The 13713-nt window shown below is 45.5% G+C and overlaps 1 protein-coding gene across 1 annotated transcript in view; it reads right to left on the reverse strand.

Moving 5' to 3' along the window:
- The window catches only part of MAEA (macrophage erythroblast attacher, E3 ubiquitin ligase), a 168856-nt gene extending 155517 nt beyond the window's left edge, over positions 1 to 13339 (reverse strand). The window contains exon 1 of the mRNA XM_082247533.1: positions 12987 to 13339. Coding sequence (XP_082103659.1) covers positions 12987 to 13055 — 69 coding nt within the window. The 5' untranslated portion in view covers positions 13056 to 13339. The remainder of the gene's footprint in view (positions 1 to 12986) is intronic.
- Positions 13340 to 13713: the final 374 nt, after the last annotated feature.

The raw sequence follows: 13713 nt of genomic DNA on the forward strand, positions 1-13713 counted from the left end.
CGGGCACTGTTGGGGCAATATATATATTTTTTAAATTTATTTGTTTTGCACTTTCTGCTACACATCCAATAAAACATTTTTTTTAAATCCTTCATAAATTTAGACCTATATGTATTCTGCTACATATTTTTGGCACAAAAAAAAAAAAAATCCCAATAAGCGTATATTGATTGGGTAACACGATCATTCTAGCATCCACAAACTTACTGGAATGTGTATTTTTTTAACCTAATAATGGTGGCGATCAGAGACTTATAGCAGAACTGTGATATTGCGGCGGACAATAACTTACACTTTGCGGGAACCAGTGACACTAATACAGTGATCAGTGCCAAAAATATGCACTGTCACTGTATTAAGGACACTGGCTGGGAAGAGGTTAAACATCTAGAGCGATAAAGGTTTAAATGAGTGCCTAGCCAGTGTTTATGTTTACTATGTGTGCTGCTTTTACTAGGGGAAGAGATGGATTTAAGCTCCTGCTTTACAGGAATACAAAATTGTCCCTTCCCCCCTGTCATATACACACATACACACACACACACACACACACACACGTGATCCTGCGCACAGCTGCCGCCCTGTAACAGTAAAACTACTATAGGGTGGTCAGCAAGTGGCTACTCACAGTTCATTTAATCCAGGCCAGAAATCGGCTCACAAGATGCAAAGAATCACTCTTCTAGTATGTAGCCGGTTATGGTAATTAGCATGCTGTAGAGAACGAGGTGAGCACAAAGAATCTTTAAGAATTCAAAAGTGCTTATTGACGACAACTTCATCAGTTTATTAAAAAGCACAGTGGAATAAATTAAAGTGCTCCTCTAGGCTGGATAAACCTGTTAAACCGGCTGCAGAACCACAACACAGGAATATCTAGATGACTATATGCACCCTTAATTCATGTGCAGAATGCTGAAAATCAGGGTCCCACTCTTACACAGTGACCCCATCTCAGGACCATCCTTTCGGCTCCTTCCTTGTCCACTCTTACACAGTGACCCCATCTCAGGACCATCCTTTCGGCTCCTTCCTTGTCCACTCTTACACAGTGACCCCATCTCAGGTCCACCCTTTCTGCTCCTTCCTTGTCCACTCTTACACAGTGACCCCATCTCAGGACCACCCTTTCTGCTCCTTCCTTGTCCACTCTTACACAGTGACCCCATCTCAGGACCACCCTTTCCGCTCCTTCCTTGTCTTCTGGCTATGCTCCCTCATAGCCTCCCTGCCATGTCGGAGTCCTTGCTAACGTATGGGGAACATGTGACCTCCTCTACGTGGCAGTGTTTGGGCCTAGTACCAGACTGCTCAGGCTTCTAATGTATAAAGAAACATGCAACCTCTCCTACGTTCCAGCGTTCAGGCTCAGGCAGACAAGGGAGGAGGTCAGGTCCTTTGTATACATGAGATTGCAGGTTGGGGTATGCCTCCGGAAGATTTACCCCCCTTCATGACCTGGCCATTTTTTTTGAGATACGGCACTGTGTTAGGCTCCATGTACACGGGACGTTGTTAAAAGTCCCTTTGAATGCTGAAATTTTTAGGACGTTTGAAACGTCCGTTCGGTCGCGTTTGTACCCGCGTTTAGCGGGTGTTTAGCAGCGTTTGCGGGCGTTTGCATTTAGAACCGTTCCTAGGAGGTCAAAAAAATTATTCCCCTTTAAAATGGAAAAACACGAACGCTAAACGCGGGTCATCGCGTTCGGACGCGTTTGTGCGTTTGAAATTGCGGTCTAAAAACAGTCCCTGAACGCAACTGCCTGCAAATGACTGTAAACGACCCTGTGTACATGGACAGATAAGATAAAATGTAGATGGGTTCAGGGGCTTCTGAAAAAAACGCCCAACTGCTCCTAAACGGCCATTTCCAGCGTCCCATGTACATGGAGCCTTACTTTAACTGAAATTTGCGCAGTCATGCCACAATGTACCCAAATAAATATTGTGTAAATTTTACCCACAAATAGAGCTTTCTTTTGGTGGTATTTGATTACCACTGCATTTTTTTTTTTTGTTTTTGCGCTATAAAACAAAACAAAAAAAAAAAAAAAAAAAGAAAAACAATTTTGAAAAAAAAAAAAAAAAAAAAAAAAAAAATTTTTTTTACTTTCTGCTATAAAACATTCAATAACATTTTTATAAAAAAAAACAAACAAAACAAAAACACATTTCTTCATAAATTTAGGACAGCTACATATTTTTGGCAACAAAAATCCCAATAAGCTTATATTGATTGGTATGCGTAAGGGTCCTTTCACACGGGTGGTCTGATCAGATCCGCCTGTCAGTTTTTTTAGGCGGATCTGATCGGATTCTCCATGCATCCCTATGGGGCAGCGGATGTCAGCGGAGACATGTCTGCTGACACCCGCTGCCATCCGCATCCGATCCTGGCCGTGAAATCCGGATGGATGGAAACCCTATTTTCCATCCCTACAGGGGATCGGATGAGAGTGGACAGGCGGTCCGCTCTCATCCAATTCCCCATAGAGAGCAGCGGGGCTCTGACACCTCCCTCTCCGCACACAGTGTGGAGACGGAGCTGTCATCCGCCGGCTCAGAGGGGATCAGCGGATCGATCACTGCTGAGCAAAACACGGTCCACAACGGAATGCAGACTGTGTGAAATGACCCTAACAGTTATAGCTTCTACAAACTATGGGATATTTTTATTTAACTAACTAGTAATGACGGCGGTCAGCGACTTATAGCAGGACTGCGATATTGTGGCAGACGTTTACACCTTTGACACTTTGCAGTACCCAGTGACACTAATACAGTGATCAGTGTTCAAAATATGCAGTCACTGTACTAATGACACTGGCTGGGAAGGGGTTAAGCATCTAGGGCGATCAAAGGGTTAACTGAGTGCCTAGCCAGTGTTTTTGTGTAAACTGTGTGCTGCTTTTACTGAGGGATGTGATAAGGATGCTTTGCAGGGACACAATATCCATCACTTTCCCCCGTCAGAACGGCAATCTGCCTTTACATAGTCAGAGCTCCATTCTGTGTCTCTGCCCGACGGTCATCCATTGCCCAGCTTATGCTGTAAGTAATCATCCCTAGGTGGAAGTGCAGAATCACGTATATATATATATATATATATATATATATATATATATATATATATATATATATATATATATATATATACATATACTGTATTTTCTGGCGTATAAGACTACTTTTGAACCTCAAAAAAATCCCCCAAAAATGGGGGATCGTCTTATACGCCGAGTATAATATCTCCAAGGTAACCTAAGTATAAGTATTACCGGTAGATGAAAATTAGGGGGGGTCGTCTTATACTCCGGAAAATACGGTATATTATATATATATATATATATATATATATATATATATATATATATATATATATATATATATACACACATACATACATACACACACACACACACACGTGATCTTGTACAGATCAGCCAACCTGTAGCAGTACATCGGCTATGGGGCGGCCTGGAAGTGGTTAAGATTGGCTGTCCACAGTGACATCTTCCTGGCACAATAGTTTAGACGGGGTCAGACTTGTGTCTGAATACGCCCAAGCTCATCCCTACCAATCATTTGGCTCAATCAACAATGGAGCTTTCACACCGGAAATGATGCAGCACAGAGGCAACTAGAGAATGTTGCTAGCCAATCACTATTATTATACAGGATTTGTATAGCGCAAACACTTTGTGCAGTGCTTTACAATATAAAGAGAGACAATACAGCAACAGTAGGATTCAATACAAGAGGGTTAGGAGGGCCATACTCCTAGGAGCTTACGATCGAATAGGGAGCAGCTGGGGGTACAAAAGGTAACTGGGGATGAACTGGTGGGGGAAATTGTTTTTTAGCTGAAGGAAGGATAGACTACCCTGAAGAAATTAATTTTCAGGGATCGTCTAAAAGCGGATAGAGTAGGAGACAGCAGGACAGATTGGGGTAGTAAGTTCCAGAGGATGGGAGAGTCTCTGGAGAAGCCCAGGAGATGAGCATGGGAGGAGAAGACAAGGGAGCTAGAGAGTAGAAGGTCTGGAGAGGAGAGGACAGTTTGGGTGATAATTGGAGACAAGATTGGTGATGTAGATCAGGGCAGAATAGTAAATGGCTGTGTAGGTTATGGTTAATGTTCTGAATTTTATTAGTTGGGCAATGGGAAGCCAGTGGAGGGATTGGCGGAGAGGGGTGGCAGAAACTGAGTGGTTGGTAAGGTGGAGGAGTCTGATAGCGGCATTCATGACAGACTGAAGAGGGGATAGCCTGCAAAGAGATAGACCAATGAGGGGGGGGAGTTACAATAGTCTAGGCGAGAGATAACAAAGGAGTGAATACATTGCTTGGTGGTTTTAACAATTAAAAAGGGGCGTATTTTAGAGATGTTACGGAGGTTAAGTCTGCAAGATTTGGACAGCAATTGGATTTGGGGCTGAAAGGACAGAGCAGAGTCCAGGATTACACCTAGCACCCTGGCTTGAGGGGAGGGACTGATGGTTGTATTGATCACTATGCCCATTGTCACATAGAGGGTGCCATAAAGTAGTTCTTCTATGCTGTAAAACCAGTGAACACTGGAGCTTCGATAGTGGAGAAAATGCAGCAGAGACAACAAGAGAACATTGCCGGCCAATCACTAGGCCCAAACACTGTTACATGGAGGGTGCAATGACGTCATCCCTCTAAGTTTCAAAAACAGTCAGCACCTAAACAAACGATGAGATGACACAACGATCGTACAATTTTAATTTAATCAGTACAGTTATCATTCAAAAATACAATACAACACGTGACATCACTTCCGATTTTTTATTCTGTGGTACGAGTATTTTCGTAACTTTAGTAAACTCTTCATTTTCGACATGCGACTAGCATGCAAAGAAAAACAGATGATCTGTTTTCCGATTTTCGGACAGTGTGTACGGGCCATGAGACCATTGTCAACGAACAGGTGACCCCTTTGAAAGATTTCGCCTCACCTTCTGTTTTGGTAATCACTGTAGAATGTTACATTCTCCATCATTAACAATGGCCACCAGGCCCAGATCACCTAAGATCCTACATTACAGGCACTGCATTTATTTATTTTTAGAGAGTAGAATTGTTTTAGAAGTAGAAGACAATACTGCAAAAGCAATGGTTCACCACCATATTTTGACTGGATGTATTTAATATAAATGGCACATGCCACCTAAATCACCCTTTTGTAAGAGGGTCAAAGTATAGACGAAATGAAGGGGCACCTGGCCAAATGGTATAAGGTGAAATCGATTACTAGTAAAGGCCCGTACACACGTACCGATCGTCGGCATACAAACGTCGGTGGACGAAGGATCTGCCGATTGTACGCGTGTTAGTATGGTGCCTCCGACAGATGTCTGCGCACAATCCGCGGACAAAAGTCTTTCGTGCAAACATGAAAATATTTGTATGCCGACACCAGAACGGACGATTGTTCGCCTGTCAGTACACAATTCGGCCGACAGACCGCAGATTTGCAAGACTGGGCATGCTCAGAAAATAGAAAACACAGGGAAAGTTAACCATTACATGACATCACTTCTGCAGTCGGCGGACAAAATTCTTGTGCTGTCCTTGTGCTGTCTTTGCACTTTTCAGCAGACACCGACATCCCGGGGAGAAAAGAGGAACATTTGTAAGCCGACCATCGGTACGTGTGTACGGGGCTTAAGATTGCATAAAACAGTTGATGCGGCAGAGGGCAAACCACTCACCCTTCATCAGGGCATAATATCATATTTTGGGTACAATAGTCACATTCTGGGTACCCACTGGAACAATATTTCTCAAACTTTTTACCCCAGAGGAACCCTTGATAGATTAGATTAGAGGGAACCCTGCAAAAATGAATTCATTGGTGGTCAGTGGGAACAATTTGCTCCTTACAATAGTGGTCAGAATGTCACCCTTCGTGTTAAAAATCATTGGTGTCCGCTCTGCCAAGTGCTGCCAGACCTGGAATTATGTAGATACCATCAGACAGAAAGTAAAACCAGCAACAGCTCAAGGAACCCCTAGCAACCTCTGGACGAGCTCCAAGGAACCATGGATGAGAATGGCTGCATTGGAAGGAAGCCTTGTTTCATGTGAGCTGCCTCTTCAGAGCCAGTAAGCTTGCCAAATTCCTTAACTGCTCTTACAGTACCTTGCGAAAGTATTCGGCCCCCTTGAACTTTTCAACCTTTTGCCACATTTCAGGCTTCAAAACATAAAGATATAAAACTGTAATTTTTTGTGAAGAATCAACAAGTGGGACACAATCATGAAGTGGAACAAAATTTATTGGATATTTCAAACTTTGTTAACACTTAAAAAACTGAAATATTGGGCGTGCAAAATTATTCAGCCCCTTTACTTTCAGTGCAGCAAACTCTCTCCAGAAGTTCAGTGAGGATCTCTGAATGATCCAATGTTGACCTAAATGACTAATGATGATAAATAGAATCCACCTGTGTGTAATCAAGTCTCTGTATAAATGCACCTGCACTGTGATAGTCTCAGAAGTCCGTTTAAAGCGCAGAGAGCATCATGAAGAACAAGGAACACACCAGGCAGGTCCGAGATACTGTTGTGGAGAAGTTTAAAGCCGGATTTGGATACAAAAAGATTTCCCATGCTTTAAACATCCCAAGGAGCACTGTGCAAGCGATAATATTGAAATGGAAGGAGTATCAGACGACTGCAAATCTACGAAGACCTGGCCGTCCCTCTAAACTTTCAGCTCATACAAGGAGAAGACTGATCAGAGATGCAGCCAAGAGGCCCATGATCACTCTGGATGAACTGCAGAGATCTACAGCTGAGGTGGGAGACTCTGTCCATAGGACAACAATCAGTCGTATACTGCACAAATCTGGCTTTTATGGAAGAGTGGCAAGAAGAAAGCCATTTCTTAAAGATATCCATAAAAAAAGTGTTGTTTAAAGTTTGCCACAAGCCACCTGGGAGACACAACAAACATGTGGAAGAAGGTGCTCTGGTCAGAGGAAACCAAAATCGAACGTTTTGGCAACAATGCCAAACGTTATGTTTGGCGTAAAAGCAACACAGCTCATCACCCTGAACACACCATCCCCACTGTCAAACATGGTGGTGGCAGCATCATGGTTTGGGCCTGCTTTTCTTCATCAGGGACAGGGAAGATGGTTAATATTGATGGGAAGATGGATGGAGCCAAAATAAAGGACCATTCTGGAAGAAAACCTGATGGAGTCTGCAAAAGACCTGAGACTGGGACGGAGATTTGTCTTCCAACAAGACAATGATCCAAAACATAAAGCAAAATCTACAATGGAATGGTTCACAAATAAACATATCCAGGTGTTAGAATGGCCAAGTCAAAGTCCGGACCTGAATGCAATCGAGAATCTGTGGAAAGAACTGAAAACTGCTGTTCACAAACGCTCTCCATCCAACCTCACTGAGCTCGAGCTGTTTTGCAAGGAGGAATGGGCAAAAATTTCAGTCTCTCGATGTGCAAAACTGATAGAGACATACCCCAAGCGACTTACAGCTGTAATCGCAGCAAAAGGTGGCGCTACAAAGTATTAACTTAAGGGGGCTGAATAATTTTGCACTCCCAATTTTTCAGTTTTTTATTTGTTAAAAAAGTTTGAAATATCCAATAAATTTCGTTCCACTTCATGATTGTGTCCCACTTGTTGTTGATTCTTCACAAAAAATTACAGTTTTATATCTTTACGTTTGAAGCCTGAAATGTGGCAAAAGGTCGCAAAGTTCAAGGGGGCCGAATACTTTTGCAAGGCACTGTAAGAAATAACTGTTGAAGTCCAAGCATCTCTTAGATATGTCCTTTTGTTTAAGAGTTCAGCTTCTTCTATATAGAACTGTACTCCACTGGAAACACATTAGACATCGCTCTGTTATAAAACGTAAGCAGCCTCCCACAGATACTCCATTAATAAGGGGCAATACCTACCAGCCACAGGAATGCCAGAGTTAGCATACTAAGGGCAGCACAGTGGTTAAGTGGTTACCATTTCTGCCTAGCAGCAGGGTTGTTGGTTTGAATCCCAACCACAGCACTACCTGCATAGAGTTTGCATGTTCTCCCTGTCCCTGTGTGGGTCTCATCCGGGTATTCCTGTTTCTGCCCACACTCCGAAGACATGCTGGTAGTTTAATTGGCTCCTGTCTAAATTGGCCCTAGTATGTGTATGTATGAATGTGAGTTAGGGACTTTAGATTGTAAGCTCCTTGAAGGTAGGGACCATGGAGAACCATGATAAATAGCTGCATACATTGATGGCGCTATACAAATACCTAAAATAAACATTCATAGAGGTGTCATCCTCTACTGACAAAACATATGTCATATTATAAGTAGAGGTCATCTCTTATTAACACAATCCTCCACCAGACAGTACCATCACCTATGGCATAGGCTGAACATAATATTGCCAGGATGCCTACCACACTCTATGGCAGGCAATGGCTTCCTCCATAAATGCCATACTGATCCAACAAATGGGAATATCATAACATGTGCCAGTTTCTTAGATATCAGTTGGAGGCAGCATAATATAAAAAGAATGCCAATCGGTCATATACCAGACTTTGCAGTAAAGAGCCAGGCACCCCCATATATGCGAGTGCCATCCACTTAATATGAAACACCCCCTTATCAAGCACATTTACCCTTTTAGATGCTACAGTCCATCAGAAATAGAGGAGCACCTATGGACACCATACCATAAAGAATGCCACTTACCAAAATCGTCATGGCCGGTAATGGGGCAGTACTTTGTTATCAAGGGCCACAACTACAATAGATGCCAAAGAACACGAGGAGGAAAGAGCCTATAGGTATGAAGAGTGCCACCCCTACAGCGACAATGGTGCACAAAAAAAATGTGGCAGCACCAACCTCATGAGGTGCCGCTCTTTATGGATTCTACACTACACCAGGAAAGGAAGCTGGTGCTAAAATCCTGAAATCACCCCCCTCCCCACCTTCCCTACAATCATGCCATATTCCACCAGAAAGGAGCACCATGATAAAAAGTATGGGTGCCATCCCTCGCAACTCCCATACCGAGGGCAGCATACTATTACAAAGAATGCTAACCCCTAGAGATGTCACACTCCTCCAGAAAGGAGCGGCATGGTAGTAGAATGGGTGCCATCCAGATTCCATACTGCACCAGAAGGTGGAAGCACCCACTTCTAGGAAGAAGACACTCCCACAGATGCCAGGCTTCATCAGAAAGAAGCAGCACCCTATTATATGGAGTGTTACTCCCATTGGTGCCACATTTTACCTGAAAAGGGTCAGCAGCTTATTATAAACAAACAATACCCCTGCAAATGCCATACTACACCTGAAAGCAGCAGCACCCTAATATAAGTCGGTGACACCCCCTACAGATGTCACACCCCCTACAGATGTCATACCCCTAGAGATTTCATAGAATGGGATGCTGCCCCTATGGCAATTTTACTCCTACTGGTGCCACATTTTACAGGAAAAAGGTTCAGCACCCTCTTATAAGCTGGTGGCACTCCCTACAGATGCCATACACCACCAGAAAGCAACAGCACCCTATTATAAGAAGGTGACACCTCTAAAGATACCATACTTCACGATAAAGTGACAGCACGTGGTGTCACCCCCTAGAAATTGCTATTGAGGTATCACCCTATAACACAGAGTGCTACTCCCCTTGTTCCCACATCCTGCAAAGAGGCAGCACCCTAATTTATGCAGATGACACCCCCTACAGATGGCATTCTCCACCAGAAAGAGGTAGCACCATATTGTATGAAGATGACACCCCCCTACAAAAAACATTTGCCACCACCCTATCATAAGGAGCGTCACCCCTATAGGCACCTTGTTACCTCATGATGAAGCAACACCCTCTTATAGGCGGGCGACACCACCCACAGACGTCATACTTCACCAGAAATGGGCAGCACTCTACTGCAAGGAGGGCCACCCCGAGAGATGTCATAATCCACCAGAAAAGAACAGAACCCTAATAAAAGGAATATCATCCTCAAATGCCACACTATACCAGAAAGAGGCAGCACCCTAATACAAGGCATGCCACCCCCTATAATTTTCTCGAAGAGACAGCACCCTATTATATGGAGTTTTGTTCCCACTTGTGCCACACTGAACATGACAATGGGGTAGCACCCTATTATAATGTGATGCCCCCTACAGACATCATACTCCACCATATAATAAAGAGGCAGCACCCTATTATAAGCAGGTGAAGCCCGCTATGGGTGCCATACTCCACCATAAAGAGACAGTACCCTATTAAAAGCAGACGCTCCTACATACGCCATACTCCACCAGAAAGTGACAGCACCTACGTATTACCGGGAAGAACCCTGGATATAATAAAAGGAGCATCACCCACAAAGACACCATACTCCACCAGAAAGAAGCAGCACCCTATTAAAAGCAGGCGATACCCCGCTACAGACACCATACTCCATTAGAAAGGGGCAGCCCCTACTCATAGGCTGGTGCCACCCCTGGTGGAGTATCAGCACGATAGAGGCCATAGTCCACCAGAAAGAGGCAGAAACCTATTATATACAGGTGATGCCCCCTTCAGGCACCATACTGCACCAGAAAGAGGCATCACCCTATTATATGCAGGTGATGTTCCCTATGGGTGCCATACTTCACCAAAAAGAGGCAGCACCCTATAATACGCAGGTGATGCCCCCTTCAGACACCATACTCCACCAGAAAGAAGCAGCACCCTATTAAAAGCAGGTGACACCCCCTACAGACACCATACTCCATTAGAAAGGGGCAGCCCCTACTCATAGGCTGGTGCCAACCATGGTGGAGTATCAGCACGATAGAGGCCATAGTCCACCAGAAAGAGGCAGAAACCTATTATATGCAGGTGATGTCCCCTATGGGAGCCATACTTCACCATAAAGAGGCAGCACCCTATAATACGCAAGTTATGCCCCCTTCAGACACCATACTGCACCAGATAGAGGCATCACCCTATTATAAGCAGGTGCTGCCCCCTACAGATGCTATACCCCACGGAAATAAGCAGCACCCTAATATAAGCAGGCATCACCCCCTACAGACGCCATACCCCACCAGAAAACCGCACCACCTACTAAGAAGTGGGTGACACCCCTGGTGGAGTATCAGCACTATAGAGGCCATACTCCACCAAAAAGCACCCTATTATAGGCAGGTGGCACCCCCTATGGGTGCCATACTCCACCAAAAAGAGGCAGCACCCTATTATAGGCAGGTAATGTCCCCTACAGACACCATACTCCACCAAAAACAGCTAGTACCCTATTATAAGCAGTTGACACCCCTACAAGTGTCATCCTTTACCAGAAAGAGGCTGCCCCTACTTATAACCTGTTGACATCCCTGGTGGAGTATTCAGCACCACAGAGGGCATGGTCCGCCAGAAAGAAGCAGCATCAGATTATAAGAAGGCGACGCCCCCTACGGGTGCCATACTCCACCAGAAAGGGTCAGCACCCACTTATAAGCTGGTGATGCCCCCCATGGGTGCCATACTCCAACAAAAAAGTGCAGCAACCACTTATAAACAGATGACGCCCCCTATGGGTGCCATACTCCAACAAAAAGGTGCAGCACCAACTTATAAACAGATGACGCCCCTATAGGTGCCATACTCCATCAAAAAGGGGCAGCACAAATTTATAAGCAGACGCCGCCCCCTACAGAGATCATACTCCATCAGAAAGGCGCAGCCCCTACTTATATGCCAGTGACTCCCCCTATGGTTGCCATACTCCAACACAAAGGGTCAGCACCCACTTATAAGCTGGTGATGCCCCCCATGGGTGCCATACTCCATCAGAAAGGTGCAGCCCCTACTTATATACCAGTGACTCCCCCTATGGTTTCCATACTTCACCAATAAGCGACAGCACCCTATTGTAAGTAGGCGACGCCCCCTACAGATGCCATACTCCATCAGAAAGGTGCAGCACCCACTTATATGCCAGTGACTCTTCCTATGGTTGCCATACTCCAACACAAAGGGTCAGCACCCACTTATAAGCTGGTGATGCCCCCCATGGGTGCCATACTCCAACACAAAAGTGCAGCACCCACTTATAAACAGATGACGTCCCCTATAGGTGCCATACTCCATCACAAATCTATAAGCAGACGTCACCCCCTACAGAGATCATACTCCATCAGAAAGGCACAGCACCCACTTATATGCCAGTGACTCCCCCTATGGTTGCCATACTCCACCAATAAGAGACAGCACCCTATTGTAAGCAGGCGACGCCCCCTTCAGATGCCATACTCCATCAAAAAGGTGCAGCCCCTACTTATATGCCAGTGATGCCCCCTATGTTTGCCATACTCCACCAATAAGAGACAGCACCCTATTGTAAGCAGGCGACGCCCCCTACAGATGCCATACTCCACCAAAAAGGGGCAGCGCCCACTTATAAACAGGTTGGGGCCCCCTATAGATGCCATACTTCACCAGGAAGAGGCAGCACCCTAGGATAAGCAGGTGACACCCCCTACAGACACCATACTGCACCAGAAAGGCGCAGAACCCTATGAGTAGCAGGGGACACCCCCTATGGGTGTCATACACAACCAAAAAGTGGCAGCATCCACTTATATGCAAGCGACGCCCCCTACAGACACCATACTCCACCCATAAGAAATATCACCCTATTAAAAGCAGGCAACAACCCTTACAGATGCCATACTCCACCAGTAAGAGGCAGCACCTACTGATAGGCTGGTGACACCCCCATGGAGCCCATCCTCCACCAGAAAGAGGCAGCCCCTTCCTCTATAGGGAGATGCCCTTCTATACATTGTTCTTAGAGATGGATAGGCTGCCCTCCAGGCAGAGCCATGTGGGTACATACCCCCCTTGTGAGCACCCTGCAGCCCCTGCTCTCCTCCCTGGCCCCTGGCACTGCACAGCATGACACACCTTTAAAGTTGGGTACTCCTCAACCTTCAGAGCCATTGAGAGCTGAGCAGCTGATTCCTGGACCGCCATCTTGGATACAGAGGGGGGAGGGGTTGACAACACTAGCTGGCAGCTACATGCCCACAGTCCTGTGCATTCTGGGTAATAATGTTCATCCAGGAAGAGCACCAATCATCATAGAAAAAGAAGAAGAATCGTAGAAAAAAAAAACACGATCAGGGCGGGCGCAAGAAGCACGGCAATTCAACTGACAGCTCAGCAGCAAACACAATTCATGCCCAGTGACTGCTCCCACAGCTCGCCTACTTCCAGCCCCGCCCACCGAAAGGTGACGAGCGGCTCTCCCAGCCAACCGCCGCGTCCCATTTCAGGCCGCTGCCCAATCCTGACACCGCCTTGTCTCCTTGTGACGTAACAATGAAAGTGGGCGGCCCGGCTAAGGAACAGCCTGAGCCAATGGGATCGCCATAGGCTCTCTGTAGAGGAATTTCATGCAGCCAACAGATGCTGCCGATAGATAAGAGACCCGCCCACTTTCTTGTGACACACGAGGAGGGGGTGGGTGCGCTTGGAATATTGACAGCTTGAGAAACCAATGAGGTGCGCCGTGCCCTAGGTGACGGAATGTAGCAGCACCAATAGTAAATGCTGTTTGTTTATAGTGTGGCACGGCAAAGTGTTAGCATGAAAGACGAGCGGGCGGGCGAAACCAAAGAAAAAAAAGCCT

Source organism: Pelophylax lessonae, assembly GCF_965119305.1.
Source record: "Pelophylax lessonae genome assembly, chromosome: 1".
Classification (NCBI taxonomy): domain Eukaryota; kingdom Metazoa; phylum Chordata; class Amphibia; order Anura; family Ranidae; genus Pelophylax; species Pelophylax lessonae.